This window comes from Hippoglossus hippoglossus, chromosome 13 (genome assembly GCF_009819705.1).
Source record: "Hippoglossus hippoglossus isolate fHipHip1 chromosome 13, fHipHip1.pri, whole genome shotgun sequence".
Lineage (NCBI taxonomy): Eukaryota > Metazoa > Chordata > Actinopteri > Pleuronectiformes > Pleuronectidae > Hippoglossus > Hippoglossus hippoglossus.
In genome coordinates, this window is record NC_047163.1 from 7,873,615 (window position 1) to 7,886,679 (window position 13,065).

General features: G+C 42.4%; 1 protein-coding gene across 2 annotated transcripts in view; it reads left to right on the plus strand.

Annotated features, from left to right (window-relative positions):
- The window catches only part of pitpnm3 (PITPNM family member 3), an 80,171-nt gene extending 73,728 nt beyond the window's left edge, over positions 1-6,443 (plus strand). For both annotated transcript variants that reach the window (XM_034604428.1, XM_034604429.1), the window contains exons 14-20: positions 19-135; positions 216-364; positions 587-736; positions 949-1,132; positions 1,345-1,473; positions 1,637-2,034; positions 3,683-6,443. In XM_034604428.1, coding sequence (XP_034460319.1) covers positions 19-135; positions 216-364; positions 587-736; positions 949-1,132; positions 1,345-1,473; positions 1,637-1,960 — 1,053 coding nt within the window. In that variant the 3' untranslated portion in view covers positions 1,961-2,034; positions 3,683-6,443. The remainder of the gene's footprint in view (positions 1-18; positions 136-215; positions 365-586; positions 737-948; positions 1,133-1,344; positions 1,474-1,636; positions 2,035-3,682) is intronic.
- The last annotated feature ends 6,622 nt before the right edge of the window (positions 6,444-13,065 follow it).

Consider the following 13,065-nt stretch of genomic DNA (forward strand, 5'->3'; position numbering starts at 1 on the left):
TCTGGTTTTCTACCGTAGAACGTCACAGCCAACCACAGGGTGAACGACATCATCGCCACCGAGGACGGACATCAAACTCTGGTGGGGCGCTTCATGTACGGCCCCTTGGACATGGTCACTCTGACGGGGGAGAAGGTGACCTTGTGATTTTTTTTATTACCGCTGATTGTGCGTTGTCGTGTATGAAAGACTGACCATGTCCTCGCCCCTGCCAGGTGGACGTCCTGCTGATGACCCAACCTCAGTCTGGCCGCTGGGTGCACTTTGACACCGAGGTGGCCAATAGCAGCGGCAGAGTCACATACACCATACCCAAGAGCAAGAAGCTCGGCCTGGGAGTCTATCCCATTAAAATGGTGGTCAAGTAAGCATCCGTGTGGCGTCTAGAGTGTGCTGCATGATCTAATCAGACGTGGCAAAACATCAAAAAGTGAGAGTGTTATTGAATCAGGGCCCATGTCTGTGCTCTGTGTCAGTGTGTGGAGTATAAAGGTCGATCGTGAAGGGAGTAACAGCCGTGTGTAGCAAATGCACTTTCACGTTTTATGGGCAATCTCGCTCTTTTTTTCCCCCACCCTATCCTCAGGGGGGACCAAACGAGTGCAGAGGCCTACCTCACTGTGTTGCCACGGGGCATGGAGTGTGTGGTCTTCAGCATCGACGGCTCTTTCGCTGCCAGTGTGTCAATCATGGGCAGTGACCCCAAGGTCCGCCCCGGAGCTGTCGATGTTGTCAGGTAACTGGCAGCAACCTCTGAATGCGTGCGAGTGTGTGTTTGTGCGTGTATCCGAGTGTGGAAATCAAATCAAGAAAAAGGTTTAGAATATGGAAATTCAGAATGTGTGTGCTTGTGTGCAGACAAAGCCTTTTCAGCATGTCCATGTTAATACTGCTGATCAGAGTTAATACCCTCTGAAGGCTGTTTGATGTTGTGTATTTTGCATGCAGGCACTGGCAGGACCTGGGATATCTGATCATCTACATCACAGGCCGGCCTGATATGCAGAAGCAGCGCGTGGTATCGTGGCTCTCGCAGCATAATTTCCCCCACGGGATGATCTTCTTCTCCGAAGGCTTGGTTCACGATCCCCTGCGACAGAAGACCATCTTCCTCAGGAACCTCATACAGGAGGTGCACCTCGCACACAAACCGACACGATGACATTACCTGTGCAGTTAATCTTTCTAATAAAGCATGTAATACATTTTGTTCTCTGCCCCGCAGCGAGCTCCCCATTTCCTTTACTCTCTGTCCCATTAACAAGCTCGTAGTGTTGTAGCCTTGGGTCGTGCTGCATTGAAATGCCACACACATCTCTGACTGATCATGTCCTCTCTCACCAGTGTCATATTAAGATCAACTCTGCTTATGGCTCCATGAAGGACATCTCCGTTTACAACATGCTCGGGCTAAGCCCCTCACAGATTTATATTGTTGGCAGACCTTCGAAGAAATACCAGAATCAATGCCAGGTAGCTCAATTCCCATTTGTTCATCTTATCCTTTTCTGAAGCAGCTTTTTATGGTGTCTCTAACTGCCTATTTAAGCATTTGATTGCCTTCTTGATTTTTCTCTTTTACTTAATCTTTCTTATTCGGTCTTTCTGATGTTCTAACCCTTTTCTCTGTGTGTAGTTTTTGAGTGAGGGCTACGCAGCGCACCTCTCCACCCTTCAATTTGGACACAGAGCCAGACCCAAGAAATCCTCCTCGGTCCGCATGGTCCTGAGGAAAGGCTCGTTTGGTCTCCCGGCAAAGCCCGACTTCCTGTGTAAGCGCACCCACCTGCGCAGGACCATGTCGGTGCAACAGCCCGACCCGCCTTGCACGCCCAACCCCAAGCCCGAGCGAGCCCAGAGCCAGCCAGAATCTGATAAGGACCACGGGGTCGGAGGAGGTGGAGGAGGACAAGGTCCATGGGGACGCCCCTCCATGCATCGCGGAGACACGACTCCCTGACGTGAAGAAAGAGATTGAGGGATTGCAGGAGGACAAAAGAGGAGAACAATGAGGTCTCAGTGTCCAGGGCCAAGGTGAGATATTATTGTTCAAGTTTGAATTTTAAAGTACAATTCCAGGTTGGTATGACTACCTTCACACAGGGCAGGAAACATGAGCAGATAAGAAATAAGCTTTAGAATTAAGGTGAACTGATAAAAAATCTACCTAAAATGTTTTTTCGAAACAACACTGTTTGCAGACGTAGTTCGAAATTGCTGTAGTTCTGTGCATATACAGTCTTCCTGTGCACTGACGGACTGTTACTGACTTTTCAGGTGCCCTCACATTCTCTCAGTAGATAATACGGCTGTGTTTGCTTTTTAAGAACCTGTCTGCTCACGATGGTCTGCATTATATACAAGGTTTAAGCTGTTCCTGTAAGCAAATCAGTTTAGAGGCACTCTAATATTACACTCCCATCAAGAATGGGAACCCTTAAGAAACACATTAGAAGAAAAATGGTCAATTTTGAATGAAAAGAGGCTGAAATATTCTGGCTTTTAGTCCCTGGTAAGGTTTCAGCTCCGAAAACATCAGATTCTACTTTTCAAATAATGCAGCTCTTTTTAAATTGCCCCATGGAGAGCAATGACGTGCGTCTTTCATACAAATGTTCTTAAAACCCAACAAATTGGTCTCCTGGTTTTGTAGCTGTATAATGTCGTTCAAGTCAAACAGCCCAGACTTTCTCAGACAGCCTCTGATCAGCGTGGTGAAAACTGTCAGATTCTGTGTCTCTGGATCGTTGCCACACCTGAGACGTTGTGTTTTCTTGTTTCCCCACTTCAGAATAACAATCCCTGTCACATATACGGCAGCGAACATTAACACGACATTAGTAAATGAATAATACAACCTTTAACTTCACGGCATCGTCTATTAAGCCTTTTAGGAGCCCGAGGCCTCGGCAGAGCAGCGACACAAACACAGATTGATTTTGCTCGCTATTGTTAAGTTCCAGCAAAGTCAATAAACGTCCATCTTGATTAAATTATGTTATTTTGTGCTCCTGATATATTACAGTCTTTATGCTCTAAGTCACAGAAGCATGATTAGTTTTTATCGATAAACTTTTAAGTCCAAGAGCACAAGCGAAAGAAGGAGAGAAGAACTGAAAGAGGGAAAGTAAACAATTAAAGATTTGTCTGGACACAATATTCCTGCAGCAACCTGAGCAAGAGTGACAGGGCTGAACATCAATCTGCTGATGAGTGCTGCACCCGCACTGATGCTTTCCATCCATTCATTACGAGATGTCGAAATATATTGACTGTGCAACTATTGAACATTGATAGTTCACCAAAAAAATGAAAATTCACTCATTATCCACTCACCACTATGCCGATAGAGGGGTGGGTGAAGTGTTTGAGTCCACAAAACAAAATGTCCACATACATTACATGGATATTTACACCATGTTTTTAGCTTAAATATCCACTAGCGATGATAGCGGAACTGGCGATGCTACCGCGTATCCTTGGGCGAGAGCTTGTGTGCGTGTCAGAGGATATCAGAGGACATTTAGGCTAAAACATGGTGTAAATGACCTGTTACTTCAATTGTTACTTCAATTTTCGGTGAACTATAACTTTAACACATATGCTGATACACAGCAGACAAACACTGAATAATGTGTCAATGTGAGAGACCTCTCCCTAATCACGCTCTCTCATTAAACAGCGTCACCTCTACCTACTGTGCTTGTACACTGGATCCACTGCTGGTGTCCCTCCCAGCTCAGCTTTACCTCCTGCTTGGCCCTCTACACTTTCCCATCTGTTCGGCCTTTTTGTCCTGACCTGCTCATGGATAATGTTGTTTAGTCATCGTGCCTGAAATTTTTAAGAAGATGCCGGGGAAAGGGACGACTCTCGCGAATGTCTGTGTCTGAACTGTGAAATCAGAGGGATATATCCGAGATGCGAAGGATGAGACGTGTGGCACCTGAGGAGACTGTGAATGCTCCGAGACTTTGTCCCAGTTCAAGCAGCAGCTCACAAGGCGCTGACCCTCGCTCCCAGTCAGACTGCTGGGCCGACAGGTGGTCACGTTGACTGACTCCTGCACTGATGTAAATACTCATCACACACCATCCCTCTGTGGGGCCTCTGGACACAGAGACACTGTGACACTGTTGAGGTTCAACTTGGACATGAACTCTGCGGTCTGGATCCACTGACCCCCCCCTTCTGCCTAACCTCACTCCCACTATTAGATGTTTCCTTATACTCCGGCCCTCCCTCCTTCTGTCCTTCCTTCCTTCCTTCCGTCCTTCCTTCCTTCCTTCCTTCCTTCCCCTCAACCAGTCAGGCAGAACATGCCTCTCGACAGCCTCCTCAGACCGGGCCCACAGCCACTGAAGCGCCGTGGTGTGCTCCCCTCGGGCCCCTGAGGTCACATTTGCACTATCGAAGTACACCTCGGTTGAACTGTGGGCACTAGCTTCGGAAACAAAGAGTTGTATTTCTATTTTGTGGTTGTTGTTTTGGTTGTTTCCTGCAGATTGTGCGCTGTTGCTGTCCGTCGGTTACTGTGACTCCTGGAGGGATTAAACTGAAGTGAAAGTGTTGATTTGACCAAAAATGTTTACAGATGGATGGACACAGCTGTAAAAAGTGATCTGTAGTGTATCTGCATCTAATTACAAAGACAGTGTAATTATCATTATTGTTAGTTTAGTTGCTCGGTAGCTGCGGTAGCTTGCAGGATATTGTAGAATAGACCCTACGCCAGTTGAAGCTGCATCTATTTATTACAGCCGCCCTGGAACTAATAGGTTTGTGATGAGATCTGATGCTGTGTTGTGCACTTCAGGTTGAACTGAATCTTAACGTGGCCGTGTTTAAAACTCTGTGCAAGTCAAACATATTTTTCTATGAGGAAAATTTGTAAATAGGAATATTTTCAATGTGTGTTTTTGAATGTTTTAGTTGTTTGATTCGTTGAATTTCTTTGCCTTAAATTGTATTTGATGTTGTGTAGAGATGCAACGTACCTGAATTTGTTTAACCAAAGCATTGAGTTTTACTGTTACATCATGACAAAGTGCATTTTATCCTGCTGATATTTTTGCTTTGACATAGATAGTGTTAATGTGTGTGTGCGCGAGTGTGTTGCGCGAGTGTGTGTCGGTATTTGTTGTGGAGTTCTATAACTGTGAATATAGAGACAGTGATGATCAGTAAAGGCTTCTGCAGAAGGAATCTGTGGACACATCATGTTCTCACTCTGGCCTTTCAGAGCTGAAAGCGTATTTTTATAGGTTTGGATTGAAGCGCCGTGTCGGAGGATTACCTGGTGAAGGTTCTTTTTATACCTGCTCTGAAAGAAAAGGGCTTATCCGTTCTTAAGGGGTCTCGTTCTTACTGAGAACCTGCATTGCGGAGTGGAACGTGTGAGCCAGGGGGGAGCCGTCTTTGACTCGGTTTCCTTCACCTCCTGAACATAATCCAGTAGGTGGTCCAGTAATTAGCTGTTCAGGTATGTAAGACTCCCTGTGGTGCCGCCCCTGTTATTGTAGTGCACCAATTAGCATTACTTGGTAATTGTATGATATTGTTGAAACAATGACATACTTAACTCGACACTAAACTTGATTTTGTTTTTGCGTTCAAAACTGTAAATGCAGAAACTTTGCTATCCAAGCAACACAATGATCATTCCCATCAATATACACTCAGCAGTCAAAGTGACTGTCAGTCCGTATATAACACAGTGATATTTCTCTGCCATGACGATACACTGGGGAAGTGAAATATTTAAACTGGGCAGCATTTCATTGCACTAATCTTAGTAAATGGCAAATAAGGATTTAATGGTTAAATGGTGATTGTTCTGTGCATGTTAATTATTTGATATTGTTAAGTAATCAGCCGTCATGTCTGTGGTGCTCTTAACTAAAATGAGTAGTTATCTGTAATTAGTGGTGAAAATGTACTCTTGGACATATGTGACCACAGTTCTTCAATTTATTATAAATAAGTGAATTTATAACTTTTATTTTCAACAGTAAAAATACTGTAAACGTGTGTAAACGAGGCAAAGCACTGTTAACAATAATAATAATAATAATAAATACTACAGTACCTCTTATTTTTATCTCAGACCTTCAACTCATGAATTGATAGAAACTGATTTAAACAGGTGACAAATGAAAGAGAAAAGCTACATTAAGTGTCTTTATTAGTCTCTGGAACAGCTTCAGTGCACCTTGGCATCGATTCGTTAACTCTCTGAAACTCTACTGGACAGTGAGAACACCGTTCTTCCAAAAGATATTCCCTTGTTTGATATTTTGATTGTTGAGCACTGACAGATCATCAATATTGAAATGTTACACCACATTGTAAAGGTGAACACTTAGAACAACTTAATTCATTCACAGGGACTCTTTCCTCAGAGGGAAATAGTGGATCCGAACCATGCCAGCAAAACAATGAGTACATCATACGTGCACTCGCCCACTTGTCAAAGATACAGTGAAGGATGATTCATGGGATCATATCACTTTTCACTGTTCCTATTGAAACACAAGGCCAGTTGAGAAGCTTCCTGTGCACCAACAATGAACCCTCTGTCAAAGTCACTCGGAGCTTTTCTTTATGCCATCTTCACACAAAATCATAAAAAACTCTGCGCCGCTCAGCATTTTTATACATGCGGCCGAGCCCGACTGGATATTATCTGCTGGATGGCAACATGCAGTGAATCTGTGTGGAAACATCTTATGTGTTTCTCCTCTTATTTATTCAGGTCTTTCCTTTAATTTGTCACCCGCCTGTCCGCCTCTTTTTTCATTTTATTCTTAGACAATAAAGGCAAATAATGCTTAATAATAAAAGAACAGGAGGATTTACTACATAATGTAAATTGATTGTATTACTGAAAAAGAGTTCTTACACAATTATTGTCTTTAAATAGATACCGTATGATTAACCTCTCATCAACTACAAATGAATGTTGTCAAATGATTAGTATCCACCAAATCATGACTTAACTATTGGGTTTTGTCCGAATTTGCCATTTATTAACAACTCTTATCACATAAAAAGTAGCTTCTGTAAGTGACAGCTTCTTTGAAAATGGTCAAATTAATTTTCTTTTGTGGTCTTATTCCCTGATCTTCTGAGTACAGGTATACGACATTGGCCTTTCGACTAACTAGGAAAAACTGCTGGTTTCACTGCTGCGTAGTTTATTGTTTTTGCACATATCTCCTGTGATGATGACCATGTTATTGTGTTTGTTGCACTCGGTTCACCTTTCACTGTTGCATAAATAAAGATATTACAGCGTTGAATAATGTAGTTTGGTTCCAGGAGTGTTTTATTATTCCTTCCACATGCTCCTCGTGCTCCGGAGTTGGCGAACGGATCACCTGCGAGAGGCTTTCTGACTTCATCGGGAGTCGCGTTGTCAGCCGGCATCAGACATGACCTCAGAAATCCTCTTATTAGATATTGAAAGGCTGTAAAGTCAAACTCCCTTTTTTCCCTATTGACGTACAACTGTCTGACCTTTAAATCTGCAAGTTTGATTTAGCCCTGATAGACGGGGGGAGTCTGAGTGTTTAACAGTAACAGCTGTAGGTCTTATTATCGCTCACAGAGTCATCAAACAAACTTACTGAACCAGTAAATGAGGACAAGCCTCCACTGATGAATGGAAATCAAGCTAGTCATCCATTCACTGCTCAGTGCTACAGACTGCTTCGTTAATAGAAGCAGCCATTGATAACAGGTATGCGTTAATCCAACTGCTTTAACGTTGAGTTACTGACAGATCGTTCTTGACTTTGCTGAGATTATTTTCTTCGCACTGGCATGCGGACTAGGGACGACTGGGATTGAGCAGCCAACCTTATGGTCAGAGGACGCCATCTCTGTTTATTGCATTAACATTTAACAGTTTGTAAATTAATTGTTAGGTGTGTCATCAGTTATTGCATTTGATCCTAAACTAAAACTAGGACTCTTAGAACATAAACTAAACAAATTTCAAATGTCAAAATTGATGAATTGTCTTCCCCACCGTGAAGGTGAAAAGGATAATGACCTCTGTTTTTGATCTTTATAAAATGTTTCATCCTTCACCCAGAGCAGAACTGTTTCTCTAAACCATCATTTGTAACATATAATCTGGGATGTTTTTATTATAGAGAGACTGCTGGTTTGTACATCAAGCTTCATGATTCATATGAATGATTAATCTAACACTGACAGATCTGCAATTAATGTGAAATTACTTTTCTCCCTGTTTTTAATGCTCATTTGCGCATTAGAAATCTGTTTAAAATCCACTTTCTTTCTTTTCCCCTCGCGTTATTTGTTTTTCAGCTTTTCTAGACAACAGAAAAAAGCTTTAGATTGTGTAAATAACACACATTCTTAACCAAATCACATTTCTGAAAACAGAAAACAAACTGAATTCCTGTTCCGACCTGGATTTAACATCAGTCTGCCTGTGATGGATGGGGATGGGCCTCTTGTCCATGTGTTGGGGCCACATGCCTCCAAGACCCCCTCTGAATGTGGGCTAAGTGATCAGATCTCAAATGGGTACATACCTGTACCTGTCCACCTGTGATTGGATATTAATACTGGGCCTGAAAAGGAGCAGGGATCAATATTTGTACTTCTGGTAAACCATGATGTACTGTCAAACACATCTGGTTTGATATATAAAAGATTTAAACCTGTCGTATGTTACATTGTGTATTTAGTCATTTTAATTATTTTTACATGTAAGTCGTTTTTATTAGGTTACTGCAGCTTTAGACCAAAACAATTACCAAAAGGATGCATTGCAGCAATACATAAAAATAGATTGCTAAATTATCCTGGAGGGTGCAGCATTCGGTAGAAGTTTCTTTACTTGGATGCACACTGTTGTATTAGCCTGCAACACAACCTGGAATTTGGAATTGGAAAGAATTTGAAAACCCACTTATGATACTCTCAGGGGAAAAATACAATTTGCAGATTGGATTTGAGAAAGCAATTATTTAAAATGCCACTGGGAAGTGAGGGTCATACGCTGGAGCCACATATCACAGCTCACAGTGGAATCAGATGTGACAGCCTGCGTCCCTCCACTGCAGAGCTCAAATATTTCACTGTCATCATTAACCAGATACATCAATATCTAACTGAACTTAATAGTCAGACTGATCTGGGGAAATGGTTTGCAGCCTTTGAGCACTCTGCTCTTTCTGTTAAACCCTTGTGTAACTCCAAAGACACAAGCTAGATAGGTAGCATCCCTTGATTTGTTTCTGCTGGGTACCAACAAACAAGATGTCTCAATTGTAAATAAGGATTCTTCTGTTGGTTGAATGGTTTTATTCTATTTGTTTTTCCAGCCATCAGGATCATCGAGATGTCCTGCCCCCATCAACTTTTTCCAGCTTTTCTTGTGGACCCCAAAGTGTTCCTAGGCTATATGAGATATGTAGTCTCTCTATCATGTTCTGGCTCAACCCCAGGTCCTCCTGCCTGTTGGACCAATGAAAATCATCTGGGAATAATCCTAATCAGATGCCTGAACCACCTTAACTGACTCCTTTCTCAGCAGCTTCAGCTTTACCCCTAGCTCCATCCGAATGTCTGAGCTTTTCAACCTATCTGTGAGGATAAGTCCGGCCACCCTACAAAGGAAACTCATTTTGGCCGCTTGTAGTCGACATCTTATTCTGTCATTCAATGCCCAGAGGTCAAGACCATAGGAGGGGGTTCAAATGTAGATTGACAGGTGAATTAAAAGCCCCTCCAAACGATCAGAGCTTTATCTTCCTGAGTCATCTGATGGTTTGCCAGACCTTTCTCAATGCCAAACAAAAGTCCTTCTTAATAGCCTTCCTCCCCCACTCGTGTCCACAGGTCATGGACTCTGCCTGGTCTCCCAGCCCACCCTCACAACATGTAAGGCAGCTTCCTCAACCGTCTGATCTCAATAAGATGGCCCAAGCACCAAATAGTGTCATCATGTGACAGCTCTGCTCTCCTCTCATGTGTCCAAGACATACAGCCGCATATCTGACAATACGACCACAAATTTAAACATCAATCTTAGACCTTTCTCCACGGTTGCCCGCGTGAGCATTGAAGTCCCCCAGGTAGTTCCCTTTCCAGGACCCCACCCAGAGACTATAGGAAGGCTGAATACTCTGATCTGGTGCTTGGTGTCTAAGCATAAACAATGGATGGAGCTTTCCTCCTAGAAACCTGCAGTCACATGCAAGTCTAAAACCAACACAGATCCCGCTCCACCAGAGAGGTCTGGGACTATATACTACATCCTTAGGACTAGTCTACAACGCAGGGAGAGGAGGTACCACAGGGAAGCAGCCCCGTGTAGCCTCTGTGGGCTGTGCCTGACGCGGATCCATGGATGGTTAACACAGTCATCATTCATTTATGCCATCTAGCTCGAGTGGTGTCAACTCAGTAACTCATTAAAAGATCTGTTTTACCTTCAGCATTGTGAAACACACAATGGAAGTGAATAATTGTAGGAGAACTAAATGAATAAAGAGTATGCACAGTCTACTTAGAGGTCTGCCTCATTTAAATATGCATCCTCGGTGGAATTACTTGTCAAAGAAGATACAGCTCTTTCATCCCCTCTCAAGATAGTGCAACTGTACAGTTTTTAAGAATGAAAGCCTTTTTTTTAATGAAGCAGGATTTAAATGAAATACTGTAACTCAAATAAAGCTCAGCCCGCATAAGAAAATAAACTTGCAAGTTCATTTCAATCAACATCTGCGTCTCATGGATATCTGACTTTTAATCATGACAGACATTGTTTTAAAATGTCCACAGTGAGGGGCTGGGATTTAATGATGCAGTTTGTAGAGTTCAGATTTGCCATATACAGCTCAGCAGGACTCACACTCTGCTCTTGCGCCGTAGTCCATTTGTTTCCTTCACACTTAAAATAAACCCAAATGTTCCAGAGAGAAGTACAAACCGCAGAATGAGGCAGAAACAGCGTGTTTGCTGCTCACACAAAGCAGCATCTGAACCTTGAGTTTCTTAAAGGTGCAGTGTGAACTTCTTTGTAACCAAACAGAACAAACGTGTCTGTGATAAGAGTTACTCATTGTCCTTTGAGTCGAGTGCATTGAGTCTTTGAACATTTAGAAACCAGCATTGTTTTGCATCCATGTCTAAGTGCTGGAAATTTCCTTCACTGCCTGATTGTGCGTTACTGCCACATGCATATCAGAGAAATATCATGAAACTGCAAATGTATCCTATTTACATTAAGAACAATATTAGAAATACCATTTGTTTAAAGGTTTGCTGCAACATCATCAAACAAATGTCTAGTTGTCTTTATCCGACAAGTCTTTTTTGTTTTCGATTTTTGTTACTGACATTGTAACGCAGCTCTGCACTGAAAACTAAAACTGCCCCTATGATGCAACGTGTTTATATAACAATCTATCTTTCATTTTGTGCGGTGTTTGAGTTTTAGTGGGTATTGCTGATTGTTACAGAGCAGGCTGATCTGACAGACTGTCAGACTGTCAGGGTAGAATATCATATCAAGCTAAAACAACAATGCCTTGGTCTCCATCGAAAGAGAAAGAAGTGTGGATGGGCAGGAACCACAGAAAGAAGGCAGAGAAGATACAGACAAGAGGCAGAAACAGAAAGGGAGAGATATGAGGTGTCATCCGAGGGACTCAAGCAAACACAAAGGCAAGAGCAGTGTTAGGGAAAATAACAAGTGACAGATACAAATCAGTGGCGCTGCAGCACATAGTATTCGTGGCACTCATTCCAACAGGCTGATTGATTTAGCCAACATAGAGCCTAGAGGGCTTTGGGTTGTCACACTGAGGGAGGCTCATTGCCTCTCAAACTGAGACTGAAAGCCTCTAAGAGGACATGCAGAATGAAGAGAAATGCAATGTTTTGCTCATCCTCCCCCTGTAATCAGAAAACCCTATTTGATTCCAACAAGGTGTTACCACGTCGTTTCTCTTCTGCTTCCCTCCGGTCGCTGTCTAGGAACAGATAATCTGTCTGGTTTACATAGTTTTAAATATAGAGTAGCACAGGGAGAAAAGTTCACGAGCTCCTCCTCAACCAATTTTGTGAGCATGTAATTACATTTTATTGCTGTTTTTCCCGCAGCCTCTTCTGCCCAACACACACATTTCAGAGCATGATATATTTTGCAAAGTCATGGTGTGTTTGTTCCTGGAAAGTGACAATACGGACATGCGAGGATACACTTATCTTTTTCATTCACACTATCTGCTATTCTCTCCAGGGTGTCGGGTTTAGATGAATCTATAGGTAGAAACTCTGCGGTTTCTTATTTTGCTAAAACTCATACATTGTCTATTTCATCTGATTTTCATGTCCTTGTACTGTTAACCAGAAAAAAACATGCAATGTCTGAGAGAACTTGAAAATTGCATTAAATTCAAATATGAGTCCTTTCAGCTGAGAGATGTCTCTGCCAAACCATCACATTCAAAAAAAAAAAATTCTAGGAAATCTATTACAAAAATCATTTGGCCAAAAATGCATGCTGGGTATTTCTTCAGTGGAAGGGTTCATCTTTTCGTCAATCAGAGACAAGCAATCGGGGTGACTGTGATTTATGGAAACACATTTATGTTAATCTCCTGCTCCCTCCAGTGGAAAACAGGGATGCTCCACACACACACACACATAATGCACCAAAGCAGAACAAAATTTCACAAGCACAGCATTTGATCGTATAATGCTGAAATCGTCAGTGAGGAGAACTTTTCAGGAAAGCCTCGACAAAATCTTAAAATGAACTGACCAAAACAATGACCAAATATGTAATTATATGTCGACACACATGTATAGGCTTCTGCATTATTTGGTGCATCTCACCTCAAAATGTGTTTACAGGCGTTGGTGGATTTTCTGCCTAAACAGCAGCAGAGGGCTGCATCTCAATTTGTTGGCAGAGAAGTGACTGGTTAACCTTTACAGCTCTTCAGTTTAACACTTTACCCGATAACATGTTAATGTTTAATATCCCCCAACACTTTGATGAGGATGTCTGTCCGC